This window comes from Haemaphysalis longicornis, unplaced genomic scaffold (assembly GCF_048455015.1).
Source record: "Haemaphysalis longicornis isolate Haplotype H1 unplaced genomic scaffold, Haemaphysalis longicornis Haplotype H1 scaffold_2, whole genome shotgun sequence".
Lineage (NCBI taxonomy): Eukaryota > Metazoa > Arthropoda > Arachnida > Ixodida > Ixodidae > Haemaphysalis > Haemaphysalis longicornis.
The window spans coordinates 109732048-109754150 of record NW_027526295.1 but is presented as its reverse complement, the minus strand read 5'-3'; the positions used below and the strand labels follow the sequence as shown (position 1 = coordinate 109754150).

The window sequence follows — 22103 nt, the reverse complement described above, 5'->3', positions numbered from 1 at the left end:
TCTGTGCGTGAAGAGCGGCTCGTGCAAGCAGCTGCTGCGTTGCGCTCCCTCTCTGCCAAGGCTACGCCGCGCTGGTCGGCAGTTTGTTCACGTTCGGAGGCATCAGCTGATGCTGCCTGCTTATCGTTCGCATTCTTCCGCTGTTTTTCATTCGAAGCGCCGCTGGCGACGAGGCGTACGCTATTAGCAGACGGCCTCGAAGCCCCTACGCGAAGACAAACAGTGCGCAGGCCGGCTGAGGTTTTTCTGCTGCTCGAGGGAGGGCGCCAGGGGCTCTTGTAGCAGGCGGATGTCGTCTGCGCGGCAACGTTGCGTATTTCTTATTGTAGCTTGTGCGTTTTGTTATTAGTGTTCTAGGGTAACGAAAGTGTTTAAAAATTGAACAGGCGATTTTTCGTCGTTACAAGATTGTTTTGCTGGTTACGCTTGAGCAGTAAAAATTCGACGCTGGTGACCTGTTACGCAAACTGAATTTTATTCGGTTCATTGTGTCCGCGCGCTTTAATCCACATAGGAAGGGTTGCTACCGAATGTATACACTCGTCAGAAGAGTTCGATGCATTAAAAATAAATCTAGGGAGCAAGATTACCGGTGCATGTTTGCATCTACTTCCATTCCTAGTAACGCACGTTAAAGAAAAGCGATAAAGCAAAAATTAGTTTAGTAATGCTGCATCGTTACGAATTGTACAGTGCTGAAAATACATCCCCAATTGGGCAGCCCGGGCAACCGCTTTTCGCTGCGTTTAACTAAGCATGCTGTCCGGCACTCATTGTAACCAGCTGGACTAACCATATGTGAGTATACGGATCTAACTTTACCGCGTGTGGAGAGCGACTCTTGCCTACGACCCCATAGCGCAGTAGGGGTGGCAGAATTTAGTGGCTGCAAGTCACATTTGTTGGAGGTTTTTTTTGTTTTGTTTTGTTTTTGATGGAGGCGTCGGCAGTGCGAGGCCGCCGCACATGCTGGAGATAGGACCCGAGAAGAAGCCCCGCGCAACCCACGCACCAGCCCAGCCGACGAGACGAGACGGTTGGGCGCAGTGCCAGCCAAGCTCTCCGTCTTTCCTTCCGTCTTCCTTTCTTATATGTATTTTTTTTTTTTCTAGGAGCGATGGTGCGACGCGATATGGGCGTGCGGCTTTCTCCTTCTACGCGCCTGTCGTCACCTAAACCTCTGCTCAAAGTCCTGCCTGCCGTTTATACATTTCCGCGCCCCACAGCCCGCAAAAACGAGCCTCCAGCGTTTGCTCTGGTTCTGCAAATCGTCCTTGCGAAGAGCGCTATTGTGCTTCTGTTTCTCCGCAGACGACTCTGCGCTCCTGCGCCTCTGCGACGCGTGGGCTCGTGGCGGAAGAGTTCCGGCCAATGCAACGAGCAAAATAACAGTGGCAAGAAAGAAGAAAATAGATGACGGGGAGCGAGGAAAAGTAAACATGGAACGGAGGGCCGGGAGTACAAATAAAGAATTAAGAACAACAAATAACAAAAAAACCCGCGCTATTCTCGCCCCATCTATCGTGGATGGCCGTTAACAGTTTCAGTGATTGACCGTGGCTGCACTGTCTTACACAGAGCCATTAAAGAGACCATAAACAGTGCTCTCCTGACTCAAACACCGAGGGCAAACTTGTTACTGACATCGCTCTGCAATAAAAGACCTCAAAGTCTCAACGCGATTTCGTACAAGTTGGTTTCGGTTTCGGTGTTCGATTCACGCGCCATCTGGTAAATAGCAGACGACATCGCTCGCGCGCTTCTCCTCCTCTCCACTGCGCCTCCTCCCCTCTTCTGCCCCGCCCGCCTAACACAAAACGTCCCAAATCGAGAACCGCGCATCTCCACGTCATCTCGCCTCGGAAGCGACCCCGGAGTCTCGCAAACCTCGCACGACACTCACGACTCCGCCATCCTAGCAGTCACTCGGAAGGAGCGGGCCGTCCATCCACCACTGCCACAATGAGGCTGCTGGCCGTTCTGCTGCCCGTGGCCGTGTTCGCCCTGTGCCACCTCGAGTGGGCCGTCGGCGGCAGCAGCAGCTGCGGGCCCTGCGAGCTGGACCGCTGCGAGACGCCGAGCGGGCAGTGCCTGGCGGGCATGGTGCGCGATTCGTGCGGCTGCTGCATGGTGTGCGGCCAGAGGGAGGGCCAGCGCTGCTACCACCCGTCCGTCAAGGGCAGCCGCGAGGACGGGCCCTGCGGAGAGGACCTCGAGTGCCGCCTGAGGCGCGACCTGGCCCCCGGAGACCCAGCCGAGGCCCTGTGCGCCTGCACCAGGCCCGAGCCCGTGTGCGGCTCGGACGGCGTCACGTACGACAACGTGTGCCAGCTCACAGAGCAGCGCTACCGGCTCCGCAATGGACTCGAGGCCGCCTCCAGGGGACCCTGCTACTCGGGTGAGCTAACTGGCGGCCGGATCCCGCGAATGTGGGGAGTAATTTCGGGCAAAGAGTTCCGGCCATACGCAGCTCTGAACGGAGCCGCTCAGTCGTTTGAAAGATGCCGTAGCTTTGCTAGACGGAAACTTTCCATCGACGGTTGACTACTTTTTACAAATGCCACATACGCGTACAATGCGCCATTAGACATTAGACAAAGCGTTCGACGGCCTTCGAAACGGCTGTGGTGCTAAACGGCCCTTAGCAATGTTACAATAAGGGGATGGTCGCAATTATGTCGGCCAAGTTGTCTGCTGAGCCTAACCACAAGATGAAAATCAAGCGTATAATTAAAGCGGGATATAATGGGCGCTGAAAAAGCACCTTCAACAAAAGAATGATATGCAGCCAATGTACAGTACTGGTGCTACCTTACGGGTCCATTGCAGGACATTGCCATGGTATCTCACTAACCATGTTGATAGGAAACTTGGGTCAGCTCAAAGAACTATATGGAGAGAATATGTGCGGCGCTCGTGGTCAACAGATGTCATAGATCAGGGTACAAACCGGTTGGGGAATGTATAAGTCAAGATATCCTTTACGATTCCTAATGAAACATATCTGCAGCTCGAATTAATTGGGACGTTAAAATAGCTACATGGAGGTTTTCTATAGACATGCGATGCTGAGGACCCAAGGAAGGAGACCTAGTAAGAAAGTGGCTACACAGAAAGGGGGGGGGGGGAGACAAAAGAGGGACGATCAGGGAACTCAACAGAAGGGGGAAGTAGGAGAAATCGCGGATGTCAAATGAATTCCGCACAATAGAGCTGTTGGAAGCTCCACGAGTGACGTCCTCGTCCCGAAGTGAACAGTGATAAGACGTCCTGGGCGGACACGTCGCACTTTTTCATGGTTGGTTCCACACTCCCGTACATATGCTTGGGGATGGCGTTTTATCACGCTTTGTCTGTGCTAAACCGCTTGAATACTGATGGACCGTAATGAAGTTCGCGATAGGCAGAATAAAAAAAGCTTTCCGAAACGCCCGAAAAAGTTTGTCAGACGGCCTGTTACGCGGCCACCCCTCCTGGTTTGTGCCTGTCGGCAAACGAGTGACCATTTTAACAAGAGTTTCACTATAACCTCCAATTGTGAAGGTGGCGTCTTCTGTGTGGAACGCGGGGTGGACTGTTCCATTGCTGACACTGGGCGCACAAACTCAGCAAATCGCATCAGCAGCAAAAAGGAACGAGTTGTATCGGCTGTCGCTGGTTCCAGTTCAATAGACCTTTTTCCAGTAGCGATCTGCGCATGTGCGGACTCCCCGTCCGCCATTCTACTGCTCGTGGCGAGTTCTTTCGGGCACATAAAAAAAAACTTACAAAGGAAAAAAGGCGAGGCGTTTAAGGCTGACCACGCTGCGAGCACATGGCCATCAGTAAGGAAGTTAACAAAAAAAAAAAGAAAATTGGCGCTTCGACCAAAGCAGGTTAGTCACGGGAATGGGCACCTACTACTGTGGCATTCATGTGAAAGGAACGGGTGGCGGGTGGATGCGGGATGAACTGAAGAACGGGAATATTTTGTGCAAAAGTTTTCAGACAACGAGACTTTCGGGGGGCCTGCCTGACTGCCATTTTTTAGTTCTTCGGGTCTGCCTTTACGAGGACCCGTGCTGGAGAAAGGACCATTCTTTAGGTGAGAATCGGCTGGGAACACACTGGAGATAGACAGGGACAGAGGCATTTAAATGTAAGGTATTTCGCCGGCCTATGCTAACGCCCAGAACCTAATCTGCGGTATGGGAGTGGAGTGAAAGAGATAAAATGAATTCGTGATGAAGTCAGCCAATAGATGAGAAAAGAAACAGAGAGAAGTGTGGGCACCTGTGTTCCCACTAGTGCTTAAGCAAAAAAAAAATTGGCTGGCGATTACGATACTCCCTGATGCGATGTTCGGGCGCAGCAGCAGTGCGCCGAGGCAGCACTCACTCCTGGGTTCTCTCGACGGCAGCGATGGTGAGCCTCTGCGTCGACGGCGCGAAGTGCTCCTCAGAAAGAGACCGCGAACTGCGTCTTAAGCGAACACACATCATAGTCACGCGCACGCCCGCCTCACGTTTTCGCCCAACGTCGCGCCGTCGATCGCCTCGTGCGGGCACAGCATACTGCCCCCTCCCCTCCTTCACCGCATACTTTCGGCTCGCGCTGGCTCGCGCCGCCACGGCGAACCGCCCTCCCCTCCCAATTTGGCGACACTCTCCGCCTTTGCTTTCTTTCACTCGTTGGTCTTCCCATCGTTAGCTCGGTCACGACGACGGCGACGCAGCTCAGCCCAGAGACGGTCGACAAAGGGCTGCGCCAAAAATGGGTTGCTTACAGCCAAGGGTTCGTTTAGAGTTACTGAGACCAATATCGCCTGAAAAGGGAGTTCAAAAATCCGCTGAAATGCTAGCTCAACCACCTCTCCTTACCTGTGAAGCCATGGAAGAGACACGGCCCATTTCGTTGCAGCACCCGCGGGCTTATTGACAGGCACCGTTAGCAATCCTTCCCAAACACACTCTGCTGTACGGCTACAATAAATTCTATCCACAAGGCATCTAGAAGAAAGTAAAGCCGGAATAAGAAATTTGGCCCATCTCCCCACGAGGGGGACTCGAGTAAAGGCGTCGCATAGGGGGTGGGTGTATTGCGTTAACGTTTAGTGTTTGGGGAGTTGGTGGTAGTGAATGCGTTGTATCAGCAGCTTCTTGACGTAGTTCGAATGAGTCAAGGATATAAGGCGCGTTCATAGCCTCCCATTCTGTGTCGGCTTTGTGGCGCAGTGGGTAGAGCACGATGTACATTGCGTTCCGCCTGCAGAGTCGAGGGATCGAAACCAGGCGCCGGATAGTATTTTTTTTATATGGTGTAGGGGGAGGGGTGCGGACAACGATGGTGCGGACTACGACGGACGTCAACGCGGGTGACATCGTGAGTTACTGAAATGCTCTGCATTTAACAAAGCCATTCGTGCCGACGACGGTATTATATTGGCTTTAAAGAGAGAAAAAAAGTAAAGGAAAGGCAGGAATGTTAACCATGCTACGGAGTATGCTATCCTGCACGGGGGAAAGGGGAACAATGAGGAAAAAGAGGAAAATAGAAAAAGAAGGGGAAAGGTACGGACAGAGCATGGAGTAGTGTGCCCAGTGGTAGGACACTATAGACAAGAAAGTTCAGACAGTTCGTAGAGAGTAGTCTTGCGCTACAGTCTTTATATTTTAATCATTTTTGTGGGACCGACGTGAGTCGCAATATATATGGGGCTGTAACAAAACAGTACCGGCGATTCTCGTGAACAAAATACACGAGACTGCCGTGTAGTTATTCACAGTTGTTTCAAATCATATTTTCATCCGTTTAGTTCGGGTAATGTAAATGTAATGTAAATGACGCTTGGTGCACTAATTACAACGGAGTCTATGCTTCGGAAGACGCTCCCAGTTCGCCATACCGGCTGCCCTTCGAAGTTAAGGAATACGGAGCTTTGAACAGTTTGAAATATTAAAATAATGTAATCATGAATACCACTATGAATTTGATAGAATAATACCCCTGTCCCCAGAAAAACAAAAGTGACAAAGTCCGATCACCACTAATTCCATTTTCATTTCGTTCGGGTCCCTAAAAGTCGAGTGATGCCGCAATCATTCCAACTCCATGGTTAGAACTCCGAAACTGTGATGCACGTTGCCGCATTTAAAGCACGAAACCCCGAGTTTGAGATGGAGCTCAACGCAACCTTGGCGCGGGCTTGGCTCTGTATATGCGTATGTCGCATCCTCGAAGCCTCGCATTAAGCATTTCAGCCTGGCTGTCTTGGAAACCTCTGGAAGCCAATAGCTACGCGTTCGTAAAAGAAGGGGCCAAAATGCGGCCAAAACTTCACAATTACTCGAACGATGTTTGGAATAAAAAAGTTCAGTTTCCGCCAGGCAGCGAGCGCCCAGGGACTTCTGGAGGGACTCCTGACCGACGGCTAAGCGACAAATCTGGGCAAATAAAAAGTTGTTCAATCAATCAATCAATCAATCAATCAATCAATCAATCAATCAATCAATCAATCAATCAATCAATCAATCAATCAATCAATCAATCAATCAATCAATCAATCAATCAATCCTCCTCCTCCTTCCACTTTGTGAAAAAGGAGCGAGGCTTGGCGCAATTCAAGGAGCGCACTAAACAAAGCACGTTTGTTAGTAATTTGCATTTAAGCATATATACTTCCTAGCCAGTTAGCTCAATCAAAAGAGTTGCATTCCAGCGGATGTGCTGACGCGTGTGTTACCCAGTCACCACGAAAGTCGCACGCCGTTCGTTACAGAATTTGGACATCGAACATATTCGATATGCACCTTGGGTGGGTTAGTTATCAATAGGCGCCATTTTCAAGATCATGGAGTCAAAAGTGTGTGCGTGTATGTGTGTGTCTTTGTTACGGTAGACCGCCGTCGATGTTCAAGACGAATAAAATTTGCTTATACCTGTCACCTAAACTCCGCGTCACTTATACGCGGAGATGTTTGGCAACGTTGGAGCAGACACGCTCGCCCGTGAGGTTAGGAATCCGGGCACCGAACATATCACTAACAATACACTAAGAGACCTCAAACTGAAGAGAAATGAATAACTTCCGCCTCACCATGACCTAGACAGGCACCAATCAGTATTACTGAGACAAGCGCAGACTAACACTAGGCGCACCCCAGCTAGACGACATCTTTTCTCTAAAGAAAAGACAGAAAAACCACCAGCATTCAAACACTGTGGTTGATATCCCAATCAGCAACACGTCCTAAGGGAATGTCCTTACAATGCTCCAAGCATTCCTGACTTACGCACACCAACGCAACTGTCATATCCCATTGACCCCACCCGGCTGACACTCGCCTCCACTTTTGAGGAACAGCTAGCTCTAGTGCGGTACATCAAAAACGCACTAGAGCAGAGTTAAGCATTCAGTGAAGACCACCTGTTTTCGGGTAGTTTGAACGGTCTTTGATTCTAAATAAAGTTTTCTTTATCCATATCTCTATGTCGTGCACTGATGCTTCGCTGGTCACCCACATTCACAGAGTGGAATGGCTCATGATTTTTTTCTTATTACCTGTAGATGGGTCTTGGAGACATTAACGAAGCGATTGGTAATGACCGATGAAGTGTGCGTTAATTGGTAACGGCTAAGGTATTGATGGGTAAAGTGGAGGCGTATATATGTAGACAAGTTTAAAAACATTTCTTCAAGGAACATGTTCAGTTCTGTTAGTGCGCCTGAATCATAATTCCTAAAAACATTCCAGGCTACCCAGCTCCTTGTTTAAAATCGACGTTTCCCGGCCAACTCTGACAGCCATAGAACGAAAAACGTTATCTTGATTACTATTATCAAGAAACGGGAGTGACCCAATGGTCCGTGCACTCGGCCGCAGCTTGTAGGCGTCGTCGTACACGTGACAGGAGGAAAATTTCCGTCCTTTCTACTTCGTCTCTCGCATATGATATGATTTGACTATCTTCGAGGACATAGATATCTCTCAGCAACGGTCGCGGTGGCTAATTTGCGCCCTCGGGATCTGCTTTCATTTTTTGGCTCCATTCCTGAGCCGAAAACGATACGCACACTTCACAGAGAAGAGCCGCTGTATCAGCGTTTTTTTTTCCTCGCGTAAACGAAATGCACCGTGTTTATCTGGGCTAAGCTAGCGTCTCAATATGGTGCAACGCCGTCTCCTGGGGTGTACTTTTCCCGAGAACGGCGGAAGAACACTTGCCTCATGCACGGCTCGTATTACACCATGTGCGCTCTCTTGGCTGCATCGGCGCCTTCACCGATAAGGTATAGTCACGCGGGCTTATTCTGTTTTGGACTCCGCGGAACCTCCGGTGACCCCAAGGGACACTGAAACGTCGACAACGCCGCCACACTGAAAGTATAGAAGAAAGGGCACGGCGACCGGAGATCCGAGTAAAGACGGACGGTGAGGCAATCGGACCCCGGGCCGGGTTGCGGTGCTGACACCTCGCCAAACCCCTTCTCGGCGGCAATCATCGAGTCTGCGGCTCCGAAGGTCGTACGTGGGGCTTGTGAGCCACCAGATGTGACACTAGAGAGCAAGGAAATATGGGCTATATGGGCGCGCGAAACTCGACCGACCGTCGACGGGAGAGTCTTCAATACTGTGTCAAATCGAACGGGTGTATAACCGGCACGTAGGACGGACGTAGAGGGTAAACAGGCTCGTACACTGTACCCACAAGGGGATTGTGTGGGTTCGTACTTCGTAACAGAACCGGTATGAAGACAGGACATGTACAGTCGCAAACGGGTCCGGTACGGCGGTTATACTGGGGTCGCACCAGACCCATATGGGACCTGTATGTGTACTACCACTGACGAATGTACGCAGTCACAGTTGTGTCGGCAGCGAGACTTGGAGCCTGCGTGGGGTAGCGGCTGAAATAGGAGGATCAACGTGTTATGTCAGGTCTTTTGACTTGTTGTTTTCGTCTGTTCTTGCGAATGTTACGTTCGATGGTTCCGTCGTGCACGTTATCTCCTGATGGCGAATGGCGCATTGGAGGTCGGTTCTGGAAGAAATGTACGATGTACTTCACCACTGCCGGGGTTATCCCTCAAAGCCGAGTGTCCATTCAGTACGTACGGGAATGCCGTGGTCCGTCGTGTCCCCTATCGATCACACAGCGTACGTTGCGACTCTTGAGGTTCGATTACTCCGGGTTGCATAGGGTCTGAATGGTATGTGCATTACCTTTTTAGGCCGTGTTTGGTGTTGGGTCTTGTCAAAGGTGAATTGCATGCGAGGAAAGTGAGGGGGAACCAGACCGCCACCAGTTTCGTCGTGAGGGAATCTACTTCTTCGACGTGGATAGGGCAGCGTGAGTAACTTCTGGAGAGGGGGGGGGGGGGGGCGGTGGGTCTGTGTATGTGTCTGGTACAGATAAGTGTTCAAAGTGTAGCGAGTTTTGGGTGCTATGATTTATATCCTTTACAGGTTTTGGTCGATAGGAACAGATGAATAAATGGGCAGGTACTAGAGCATGTCATATGTCTATGGGCATGTCAAAGAGTTCCGTTGTCGTGTTAACCTCCTTTCATCATAAGTGATGAGCCATCCACGTTAGGGGCCAGTTGTCCTAGCACATTGCGATTTCCTATGGTTGAGTCTATAAAGATCTCGTGCATAGAAAGAAATATTTGGAAAGAATGTTGCGTGGGCAAAAATCTACATTTTTGGTATGTATTTCTTTTTTCGCTTCATTTATCTCTGCCTGTTGTGCGGAATGTTTTCTGGGTTACTGAATGCACTCGTGGCGAAAACCAGATCTCTACCAACTGTCTGCTACTTTAAGCCGTTCAATTCATCAGAATATTTTCTTCTGCATTTCGGGGCATTCTCGGCCAAAATTATTACACATGTTTTCAAATTTATTTGGACATTTTGGCTAGCTGTTGCAAGTTTTACGGCTTTTCCTGGCGTCACGACTGTAGACAAGGACCGACGTTTGGCTGACTCATCTTGGGAAATGCTTCAAGCCTGGACAGTATAGTCCCGATGAAGACTATAGCCTGGGAAACCGACAATTACTGAGCCTACACCGCTTAGTATTACTCAATCTTTGGCCATTTCCTCGTAAGGTGGAACCGCGTAGGAGAAGACTTGTTTCCTGGAGACATATTCCCCTTGATGCCTGCAGACACCCTGTCAGTGGTCACTTGCGGGTAGGGACAGTTTGTGGCCCCCCTGCCCTTCAGGTTTCGATGGGCAGCGGCAGCACCTTGAACTCCTGCAGCCAATTCCTCGCTGGCCTCCCGATTTAGCCCATCGGTGTCTGCACATCGCGGAAACGGCCGCTGGGCCTCTGCAGACGGGATCGGCCATGTCTGGCGGAGCAGCACCCCGTTCGCTCCACGGAACAAACTTCGCCCGCTGTCTAAACAGTGGGGGCTGGGAACAACGATCGTAGTCGGCGCTGGTCTCGGCACGGCGCCAGCTATTCTCGGTCCTCGCCACGCGGCACGACGCGCACGCTGTGGACAGTTGCGTGCAGCGCGCTCGAAGTTGGCGGCAGCAGCAGGCCACCGACGCGCAACCGCAGGCGTGCTGCCTGAGGCAGCGGAATAAGTACTGTCATCACGCTTGGTGTTCGAGTCCAACAACTCGTCGGAACTGTCAACGCACTCCGCATATGTTTTGTGATTATATCTTCGGTTGTGAATTCGCGGCCTCATTAACAGGATAACCGTGCAGCGCTCAGCACTTACAATGTGACGTCGTTCCATTGCTACAACTTCGCTGGAAAGGGTTAGTCGTATTAGCCAGCTGTACGGTTCATTTATTCATGCCACAGTATTATATGCCCCATGAGTCGAAAAATTAGGTGTCGTTTTTGACCGTCCACAGCGAACGAACGGCAACTCTTCAGAAAAGATCGGATTGACATCATATTTCTAAGGGAAGTTCCTCTATCCAAATTAAATAAATGGTTTTAGAAGAAATTCTGGTGAATTTTGGTCAGCGTGAGAATCGAAATTGGACCGCCTAACTTAGTGCGAGAGAAGCACACCACTCTGAAGCCGCGGCCGATCCACTGTACTGCCTGATATAAGATGTGTCAATCTACAGTGCATGCGTCATTGCGCACGTGACGGCGCAGCCAATGGGGAGGACGTGCGGGTGACGGTACGTGAAGAGAACAGGTGCACCTTAGCCACGGAGAACGCCGATGCTGGGGAGCGAATTTGCAAACGCTTCGCTGCACAGCGCCCCATGTGACATGCGTCTTCGCGCGATGAAGAACGTTAATTAAACGTGGTAATAGACTGCGCTCCGAACCTAAAGCGACCTAAAACATACCAAATCACCATTATCAACAAAAAGAACACGTGGAATTGAGTTTAGAAAGATATTTTGCAGTAAAAAAAAATTAAAAGTAGAACCGTTCGGGCCAGTGCTCAGAACTCTACCTCGAGGCCACAGAGCTTTTTTTTTTTTTCGTTTTCCACATGGTATTTATTGCACTACATGTCAATGTAGGAAACGATATTTACAACACATATTTACAACTATGTATACATACAAATGAGTTGATTGCAAGCTGAAAAACAAAACTAAACACAATATCATGTACACTTAGTTTAGAACGGGGGCAACATTGAGCAACTAATAAGGAGGGGATACCAATTAGGGCGAGAATAATTTTGGTCATAGAAGTCTTTAAGATTAGTTGTTATATGGCAGAAGTGGGCTCTGGAATAAACTAGGCTCAGCGTGCCTATCCAGCATTCGCGTTTTCCGTAAACTATGCACAGCAATTAAAAAAAAACAATCATATGGCACATCACCGTCTGCGGGTGATACGAGATACCGTATACCATGCGGAGTCAATTCAAAGCCCTCCTTAAGAGTTTTTTAGAGGACATCCCAAAAGAGTATGGCATCCTCACAATTTATGAAGCAGTGCTCAATACTTTTCGGTACATCGCACAGCTAGGCGACTGTTCACAGAAGACACAAAAATGGTCCGGTTGAGCAGCCACGTCTTAACAGGCAAAGTTTCGCTCAAATGGCGGGCTCCTTTTAGCAGGAGCTCAATACACTCTTAGGCAAAAAGGACTAAAGTAGGGACTAAAATGCAGCCGTTAGTCTTCGCGGGCGAGCGTTCATCTTCAAGGGGAGTATCTGTGGCAGAGTATGTGCCGTGTGCGCAAATGCGGACTAACGGTTTGTCCCCGCCGATCTACAAGGAGTAACGGGAAGACGAAACGCATGCAGTTATATATATATATAGGATAGCGCGTGCAGAGACCACGACCAACTATACTTAGTCGTGGCTGAGACATCACACATGTCACGTGGGAGTGCTATGCAGCGCAGCGTTTGGAAACACGCCGCCGGCGAAGTAGTGGCGTGAGGTGTCGCCAACTAGTCTGGCTGCCTGCCGAAGGAATTCGCGCCGTGTCTCGGGATGGAAGGTGCTTCTACGTCGGATGTACCGCCAGTTCCTGCAGCAGGTAATCGCGGTAGACGTACCACGCAAATACGTCGACGGGGCCGAAGCAAGGGAGGCGAAGAATGCAGAGTGAGGAGTGCCAAAGGACGAAGAAAGAAGGCGAAGAAGGAGACGCAAACACGATGTAGCACTAAATAAGTCTTTGATAAGTATTGCCAGGGGAAGCCATACTGCTTTAAAATTTAAAGCATGTAACCGTAGTGTCTTTGCACAGATGACGTATATTATTTATAGGAGAGGAAAAGCATAGATGATTTATTTATTCATTTATTCGTTGATTATAACAATGCAGCTCATCATAACATCTATGGTACCACGAAAAGGAGGGACTGGTAACAATAACGAACAGGTGCCCCCAAAAAGTAAACGGAGCACGTGCTGGAGATTTTGAGGGGATTTCTGCGTCATATTACCCAGCAACTTCTAAGTGAATTTTCGAGAACGCCATTCTGATATAAAATCGGGTCGCACCTATTCTATATGTGTTGGCAGCAGCATAAAATAGAAATTATTCTAATTTCACGAAGCCCTGCTCCGTGTACTTTTTGGGGCACTTGTACATAAAAACGCATACAAAAAAACGAAGTACAGTGCGCCATAAATGGCAAAAAAAAAAGAATAGGAAAGTCAGTGTATTAGTCCTAAAGTTTGGGTACGTTATTTCTGTGGCTACGTGTGATGGTAAGTTTCAATCATACCACGCACAATACTCCTCCCAGTCGAGTATTGTGCGTGGTATGTAGGATTGAGTGTATGAGGATAACCAAGCTAGAATGCGTTTCCATTTGTTGGGAATGTCACGGCCTGGAAAGGTAAGCGGCGGGGGCTGAAACAAAAATACTCGCTGATTGATGAGTGGCGGAAGAGCTTGTGAAATTGCGACATGCGTGAATGTTTGCCGCGAAGACTCCAAGGTTTCAAATTGGCACGATTGTTTATTGTTGTATCTCTGGGGCATGTGAAATAATCATAATAAATCAAACAAGCAGCGCGGTTCTGCAGTTATTATACATTTTAAGCCAAGTACGCTTGATAATCCAAAATGGTCACCGCATATTCAATTTTGGGAGAATGTCAGAACGGTAGTGATGGATGTCCTGATTTTTTAACTACGAGGGGTGGAGCTTGCTTTGGGGTCCATTAAGTGATCCGGGGGTGCGATTAGAAGCAGGGTTAAATTAGCAGCGATTAGCAGCAGCCAGGGTTAAATTAATGTGGCGTTTCCACGTTAGGTAGACTGGAAATGAGGGCAAAATGTTGCGCCTGCGGAAATGGCTTTGCCGCAGGTGCAACACCTGCGGAAAAGCCATGTTAGTGATCTTTACATTTTTTCAAGCGTCTCACGCATAAATGTGAAGCTTCCAGCGGATCCCGTTGCACGTCAGTGTAGCAGGAAACGAACATGCTGACGGAATAAAATGACGTCCCGCAGGTCTCACTTCACACCGCATCCATGCAAGGCATAAATGAACTACACAAAAAAGGGCTTGTAATATGGGACTAAGCCTTTCGAAGATTCGGGCAGGCGTGCCCACTGGGATTTGTAAGCGAAGACGTTGTGTCAACTGACGATACTCTTCCTGACCACAGAAGCTGAAGCCCGTCGACCATTAAGCTGTAAGCTGCCTACTTTGATTGGTTTTTTTTTTTTTACACGAAACGTCTAAGAAAGTGTGTATACTTTAGTAGGTCAACACATAAGCCTCCGCCTGCGCCTAAATGTAAACGGGTTTTATCGTGATGGCAGAGGCGGGGGGTCGCATAAAACCTCAGAAACTTTAGATTGGTGCAGATGTTGAACATCCCCCGCGCGTCGGCTGAACAAAACGGTAATCGGCCCGCAGTACGCACCATAAATCAACGAATTCTGGTCTTCCTGGTTCTTGACAGCATGATCAAGCTGTCGTAATTTTTCAATACGGTAGCATTACACTCCCCCTTACGCAAACATCCGCCACACTGCGTGACCGAGGAATGGTCCCAAAAATGGCCAGCGGCGCAAAGACAATAAGGGTTAACCAAACACAACTGAACAAACTTGGGTCTTGGCTTCGCACCACAAGTCTAGTTAATGCCAGTCGAGCACGCATCCCCTATACCTTAGACGAGCCTTGGCTCTAGTTAAGTAAAGCTGGACCTATAGCGACTGCGTCGCGGTCTTCGGATTAGACACCTACATTATAGAGACATGTACTCACGGGAGTGATTTGAGCATACTAATTACAGAAGTATCGAGGAACGTTTGGGCCAACAGCGTATTCAAGGACTAACAAGGGCGAAGAAGGAGAAAACACGGCAGAGGAAAGATTCACGCATCTCCACGAAGTGAATCATGATGAGTGGGCGAAGCACTGGGGATCGTTCTTACCGTAAATCACCCGTGGCACTGCCCACTCGCGCATGTAAATGAGTGACGATGCGTGTGTACAGCATACAATTCTATTGCAATCCAATCCGATACAATTCAATTTAATCCAATCCAATCCAATCCAATTCAATGCTCCTCCCGCATGCGCAACACTGTGTACACGAACGCCAAGCCCCGGACAAAGCGAGGTCCTAACGTGCTTCACCCATAAAACGAACGACGCAATGGGAAAAGTATTTTGGCGATGTCAATAAGAGGACACAATGACGCCACTTGACACGTTTCTGTGTGTCTATGTACGGCGATGGGCTCTGAAGTGTCTACTTCACAGCCGTCTGTGAAACGTGGTCGCCCATGGAAGTACGCCTATGAAGAAGATGCAAAAGAAGGCGAAAATGCCGTGCTGCGAGCAAAGAGCCGTGCGCTCGCTGCAGCTACAAACCACAACTAGCTGACACCAGCGCACCCCGTGCGACGCGAAGCCCTTGCGACGTGAAGGCATATGTACATCTCACGGGGAAGATATTGTAGCAACAGACACGATAACATAATCATGAAAGATGCACCAGTAGTCGAGGCGGACCGCATGGCTTGAAATGAAATGCTATGTTTTCGCATTCCCACACATACACGGTCTACACCGCCTATTCAATTTTTTAACACGTAAGTGTTTTATTCCTGGATATACACCAATATTTCACTGACGTCATATCCGTCACGGGAATGACGCCAGTATAATTAAGCAAGCGGCCTGTAAAGGGTGCACCCCAGCACACAGGGTCTTCGTGCGGGGAAGCAACCTTTAGTACTAAAGAGCACGTTATACTTCGGGCTGCTGGTTTTAGGGTTTTATACTTTAACACGAAAGGGTTTTATGCCGGGATACACCTTTAGTAGAGTACGTCATACTTCGGGTTGTTCGTTTTCGGGGTTTATACTTTAACACGAAAGTGTTTTATTCCGGGATACACCGAGATTTTACTGACGTCATATCCGTCACGGGAATGACGCCGGTACACCTTTGCCGAAGCGACCCGCCAGCAGGACATCGCTCGCCAAGCACACCCACAAGGCAGCCGCCGACCCGCAAACCATGCTCAGCTGCAGATTTCGCTTTCGTGTTATCGGTTTCGCTTGCGCTTTCACTTCCGTGTTTTACCGATTCCTACGACAGAGAAATCAACCACAGTTTTTTTTTTAATTTAACAGTGCAACTGGGAAAAGTATCTTAGCCAGACTCTGTTGTGTCCGTCGTCGCCGTCAGTTTAGATGTAATATAAACCGACTTAGGGAGATAAAACAAAAATTATCCCTTCCTAAACAAAGTTGAGAAGAGCGAGAAAACTGAAAGTGCGTTCAACCTTCTGTGAAAGCGCGTCCAATCGATCGCCAAACCTTCAAAGACCCAAATCGCAAACGGACAACGAACCCGTGCGACGATTCTCGCGCACTAAGTAAACGCATCTACGATCGATCTAAATGTATACCGATACGCGGTTTGTGCAATAAAGGCGTACTTTTGCACTCCTTCTCCATGGTCGATGCGTGCATTGTCTTACCTAGAACCGTTCCTTTTTCGCGATTTTCAAGTAACCGTTTTGACACAATGGAAGCCCGGTTTCACGCACGCGCCGTGTGTGCGGAGATCGTATCAGAGCTTCTCGGTCGAGCAACCGATCTATGGGGAAATGCATTAGTGAAAGCTTTCGCTTTAAAAAAATATACGCCTCCTGATTTCTTCACTGCTCCTCACACGAGTGGGTACTAGGTGACGCGGCATTCTCTCTCCTCAAGAGGATTCGGGAATCACGTGAGTGAAGAGTGACACTGTCTTTCTCGTCTTTCACGGTTTGCCTGTTGGATTATTCGATCAGATCTGAACCATGGTTCACTACACCATCCTCTCATCCGAAATGAGTGTAGGGTTTGAGTCGTGCGACGCTATGCCGGTTCATTTCGTTGCCCGTAGGGTGTTCCGGTCGGGTTTAAAGAGCTGGGCATGCAACAGTGCCGCTTTATTCCGCGGAGCTCGCGTGTGCGAACACAGGCTCGGCCCCTCTTGAGCCGCTGCACCGAAGTAGCGGGAGCTTGCGCGGGATGCGGAGTGGGCGAAGTCGCAGGGAGGAGTTCCGGTCCGCCGCTGCGTCTGAGGGGCTCCGTGACGAGGCCCATGTGGCTGCAGCGGCGAGACGGGCTGCGCGGGCGGCTGCTGCAGCTGGGACTGGGACGGGCGTCTCTGGTGGCCTGCCGCCGCGATAGGGGAGCGAGTGGGTCCGATCGGGTTACGTCAAGGAGCGGCGCAGGCCTTCGTGGCCAAGGGCACCGAGTGCAAGAATTAACGCGATAAAGCATCCCATGGTGACACGTTCGCCCTTCCTCGCTGGCGGCTTTGTCAATTAGGAAATGCCGCCTCCCTCGTTGGAGCGTTGAATGCCGTCGATGGCTCTGGGCAGGCAAGAAGCTTTCTTTTCCGGGTCGCAGCTGGGCCAATGGCAACAAGGCGAGAAATGATGCCGCTTGTCGCCCACTTTACTTTTCTGGAGGAAGCTGGTGACCATTACAGGACTGATGCATTTCGTTTCATGCTTCGTTTACTGTGCAGTTTAGTGCCGGAGTATCACTCAGATAAACTGTAAACAATTTCAAGGCTGGCTGCGTTGCTTGGCCACTTGTAAATAACTTACGATTCAAGCTCTTGATTCATTTATCCTTGACGCAAATACCATTGCACGTGGTAATGTGTATGCGCACAATCTTTGCGCCCACTCCACGAAGTTAGTGCCCATTAGAATGCCTCGTTCACTTGCCATTTTGCACTGCTCGGGACTGCTCCAGGGCACCCGAGCCGCTTGTTTTATTTGTCCATAGGTTTTCTTTTGCTGCTCAAGAACTGCCCGAAACTGCTCTCGAAAGGCAAATAAAATAGACCAGGTGTTAACGTGGCCCTTGAAGAGGGCACGTAGTAAAGTGATCCTAAACGTATTACAGCTGATGTGCGAACGAAAGATGCGCACAGTCCTTTTGCTGGCTGTATAGTAACAATTCCCATCAGAATTATGCAGCCTGAGGAGGACACGTATATGCAATCCACACGCATATTGAAGGAAATCCACGAAGCGCTTTTGTTCGAAAATATTACCGAGACGAGGATAGTTTTCTTTTAACGCCATTTCGTGACTCGGCGAGCTGATTCACAGCTGTTCCAAGATGAGCCGTGCCGCCCAGGACGGTTCATTCCGGACAGCCTAACAAATCTTATATATTAGAAAAGAGCATTGCGGACATACATCAAGTTTTTTTTATTTAACAGATTCATATAGGCGGGCACTATTCATACATTCTGTATATCAGGTAAAAGATTTGCTCGTTTTTTATGCGTATTCGTTCATCTGCTCCCCGTTACCCTTCAATAAACGAAATCTCGGATTACGTGCCATTTTGATGTTCTCGGTCCCTGCAGAAACGGGGTACGTGCCGTTCACGCGTAGCATCCGCACACCAGGAAACAAAATCGAGATATGGGCTATCCTTCGAAGTGCGTGGACACTGTGAAAATGATCCATGACGGCAGTTGGACTCTAACAACTGCGGCTGAACAATCCATGCATGATTGATAGCCACTGCAGATGCACGACCTGAGAGACTTCGATATAATGAGATAGGAAAGGCCACCTAGACAGAATACATGTTTTATTCGTTAAAAGGACTGCTTTGTCCCGATGAGAATGGTGCAAATTTTATTGCAAACTTCAAACAAATATTCAAGACATTTAGGAAAGCAGATGAAGCAGTGGCGATTCCCCGGCCATTTTCTGGCGAGGTCTCTATGCCGTCGCCTAATCTTGTTTGTGCGATTGATTGTGTGCCGCAGACCCAAAGCCGCCACCACCAAGCAACATAAGCAGTGTGATTGAAATGAGGCTCCAGTAGTTTTGTTTAATCGTACCACTTGAATGGTACCGTGGAGTCAACACGGTTTTTCCTGTTTCCCTCTACTGCATCACTGCTGGCGTCGTGTAGCGGGAAATTTGGAAGCTTTTCAATATTTCTTGCGTTTTTAAGGTTAAAAAACGTCTGTCGTGGCTGGAAAAGGGGATGAGTGAGTTACCAAAGGCTAGTCCTTTTAAAAGGAGGGGAACAGCGCAAATTTGACAGACACGAGAAGAAGGAGACGGCACGCACAGCGCTGACTTACAACCTCTGCGGGGACGGACTGGTTGTAAGTCAGCGCTGTGCGTGTCGTCTCCTTCTTCTCGTGTCTGTCAAATTTGCGCAGTTCCCCTCCTTTTAGTCATGAACCAACATGCCCAAGCCTCAGTCCTTGCTAGTCCTTTTAAACAGAAGAAGGTTGTATTGCTTTCTTGGTGCCTTCGAACCAACGTCAGATTCAGGGGTTGGGAGTGGGAAATGCCTCCGCGGAAGAATCCTCGAGTCTAGCGTATTAATGTGCCCACTCTGCAAGATGTCCGCCCCCATTTAGCCCCCCTGCCCCCTTATGAGCTTATCTGCGTCATCCTCGCAGTTGATGTATGGGGCCGCGTCATGGTCCACGCGGAGCGTGTAGAGGCATGGATGGCTGGGAGGTGATGGGAGGTCCATGCCGTACCGATCACTGACGGAGCGATGCTGGCGTCAGCGTACACATTTTCAATATCTTGGTCTTGCTGAGGGTGGCAGTTCGATCGGTGCGCGCGTGTCGACCTTTGTGAGGAATGGGGTGAGAGGTGGCAGAATCAGTGACTAGTCGACGGTGCCACGAGGGCCAAGCGAGTACGAATGGTCAGAAACTCTTGAGGTTGCATACAGAGAGTCCCAGGCCACGAGTTTGGCTCATTGGTGAGTGAGAAGGAGGTGTTTGAAGCAGGTTGGATGACTCGCTCTTTAGGAATAACGCCGGGTAAGGGGAGGGCCATAAGTGCCCCCTGTCGATGCCGTTTGCTAACCCCCCTCTTTTTATCCCCCTGTGCAGCGCCCCGCGTGGTGACCGCACCCGAGAACACACGCAACCGCACGGGTGGCCGCGCCGCCATGACGTGCGAGGTGACCGGCTTCCCGGTGCCCACCGTTGAGTGGCGAGTGGACCGCGGGGACGGACCGCTCAAGGCGCTGCCCAGTGAGTATATGTACCATTCGTCTCTCCCGTGGACCACGGCCTCATTTCCCTGGGCCGCCGTTGTTGTTGCACGCATTCTACAAGCAAGTGACTGGTGTTGTTGGACCGTTCCCTGCATCAATCCCTGCACTGCTATCCCTGATCCGCTGGAGCAAGGCTAGAGTATAAATCACAAGGAGACTGCAGACAACCGTTTGTCCTACCAGACGGACCTCTTGTAACTTGTTTTGGACTTCCGCCTTTAGCTCGTTACCTGTGGACTCAAGGATAGCCTATATAATACCACGTAAGAACCAGCATGTACGTGCATGACCTGAATGGCTCTAATCCATTGGTTCTGGAACTCAGTTTACTCAGGTTGTGATAGATATTATTACATGGAGGCAGCTTTACCATGCGATTCCTCGGTTTCAAGCCAAGCGTTAGTGACATCTAAATGCCCTCACAAATGCGGACAACGGCGTCCCAAATGTGTTCTGTTGTGAACTTCTGGGAGAGCCATGTGATGGAAGTGCAGAACGCACCTATAAACACGTCTCGACGCACACTTTGTCAGTACCTAAGTGGTTTTGAAAAATGCGTCGCAGTCGATGAGTGGCTGACGCCCTTGACTCTCTGCACTCTCTGCGCAGCGGACAACTCCCGCATCAGCGTGCAGAGCCGCGGCGGCCCGGACAGCTTCGAGGTGACCAGCTGGCTGCAGCTGCTCGACCTGCGCCCCGAGGACACGGCCACCTACTGGTGCATCGGCTCCAACGAGAACGGCGAGGTGTCCGCAGCCGCCAAGCTCAACGTGCTGCCCTGAGAGCGCTGCCTCCTCCCGCGCCCTCTGTTGTTGATTCCTTCCTTGTTGTTATAGGGCCTGCGTAGCAGAGCGCTCGCACGATCAACCGTTGTACACTTACAGTTGTTCGTCCTGCGTGTGTAAATGTTGTGCTTGTTCTTATTGTTCGATGTTTTTTCTCTTTTTTGTTGGTTTGCTTCGTTAATTCAAAGACAAAGCATGACACAGAGTGGCGCCGCTTAATTTTTACGAGTTATCTGTTCATACAACACGTCCTTCGATCCCATTGCAAAAAAAAAAAAAATGCTCAGCTCAGAATAGACTGACCATTCTTAACATATAGGGAGCGAATGATGCTGCTTGAAATATCAGCGATCAAAGGCTGTTTACGGTTCTTGGTGACGCAGTGTTGAGAGTGTATATATGTTTGTGCAAAAGCCACGATACTGCCATTGAACATCGACGGAGGAGTACAAGGAACGGACCAGAGAGAGCACTCGACCAAATCTTGGACGGTCACGTACAATTTTAACTGACGTCCCTGTCTCGACGTTGCATTTATTACCGGCCCCCAGCGACGACTGCGGGCGCTTGCAGCTGATCTTCTAGTCGCGTACTTACCACTGGCTGAACAATGCTCACTGCCATCCCGACCCGGATAGCTAAGTCTAGTCGGGATAAGCTTTACACGCTGCATCCTGCACGCTCTGTGCGTCGATGGAGCGGCTCGCATTGACCGACGATGACCTTGTAGCGCTGCGCGGTCCGAAGCTTCTTTGGGCTTCTTATTCGTCTCCCTTGTACCGCATTTATTTTCAACTTGTTGCTGCCATATTATTGTCTTTTGAATAAAAATTGTTAAAAACCAATCGAGTGTTTCAACAGCGACTCGCCCTTGGAAGCGTTCTTCCAAAATGATATCAGTGCACGAGATCAAGCAGCAGAATGCCGGATGACTGCACAAGGTGTGTTTAAACGCACCTGTGTTTTCCCGCTGTCAGAGGCAATTTGAAATCGTAGATGTAATGTAAGTTTCGGGAAGCAGTTCATAAATCGTCAAAAAATGGCGCCACCGCCGTTTGTGTGCATTTGTTGCTGCATAATTCAGAAGAGTTTGGTTTCGTCCGTGAGGCCTTACGGCCCAGGGAGCTAGCCGCTTAGTGTGGATTGGAAAGGGAGAAAATGCTTACACTTATCGATTTCTTATCGATAAGTGCAATGCTACACTCATAGAGTTGAATGTGCCTGTGGGCATCCTAAACTAACAACCGTGCCGCTACTGGGACTAGCCTCTTCAGTGAAGACAAAATACAAGTTTGATTCATTAAAAAGACTGCTCGGTCTCGATAACAACGACACCAGCTTTGTAGCAG

General features: G+C 49.5%; 1 protein-coding gene across 1 annotated transcript; it reads left to right on the top strand.

Moving 5' to 3' along the window:
• The first annotated feature begins 1810 nt into the window (after window positions 1-1810).
• On the top strand, window positions 1811-21599 carry LOC144169111 (insulin-like growth factor-binding protein-related protein 1). The gene is made up of 3 exons (XM_077698133.1): window positions 1811-2398; window positions 19803-19946; window positions 20579-21599. Exons 1-3 carry the CDS (start codon window positions 1963-1965, stop codon window positions 20749-20751), a joined length of 753 nt encoding a protein of 250 aa, XP_077554259.1. The 5' UTR covers window positions 1811-1962; the 3' UTR covers window positions 20752-21599.
• The last annotated feature ends 504 nt before the right edge of the window (window positions 21600-22103 follow it).

Excerpts from the sequence above, each read along its gene's own strand:
- LOC144169111 (XM_077698133.1), top strand. The coding sequence starts at position 1,963 with ATGAGGCTGCTGGCCGTTCTGCTGCCCGTGGCCGTGTTCGCCCTGTGC. Across the intron at positions 2,399-19,802 it reads CAGGGGACCCTGCTACTCGG|CGCCCCGCGTGGTGACCGCA; the intron begins GTGAGCTAACTG and ends CCCCCTGTGCAG. Across the intron at positions 19,947-20,578 it reads ACCGCTCAAGGCGCTGCCCA|CGGACAACTCCCGCATCAGC; the intron begins GTGAGTATATGT and ends CTCTCTGCGCAG.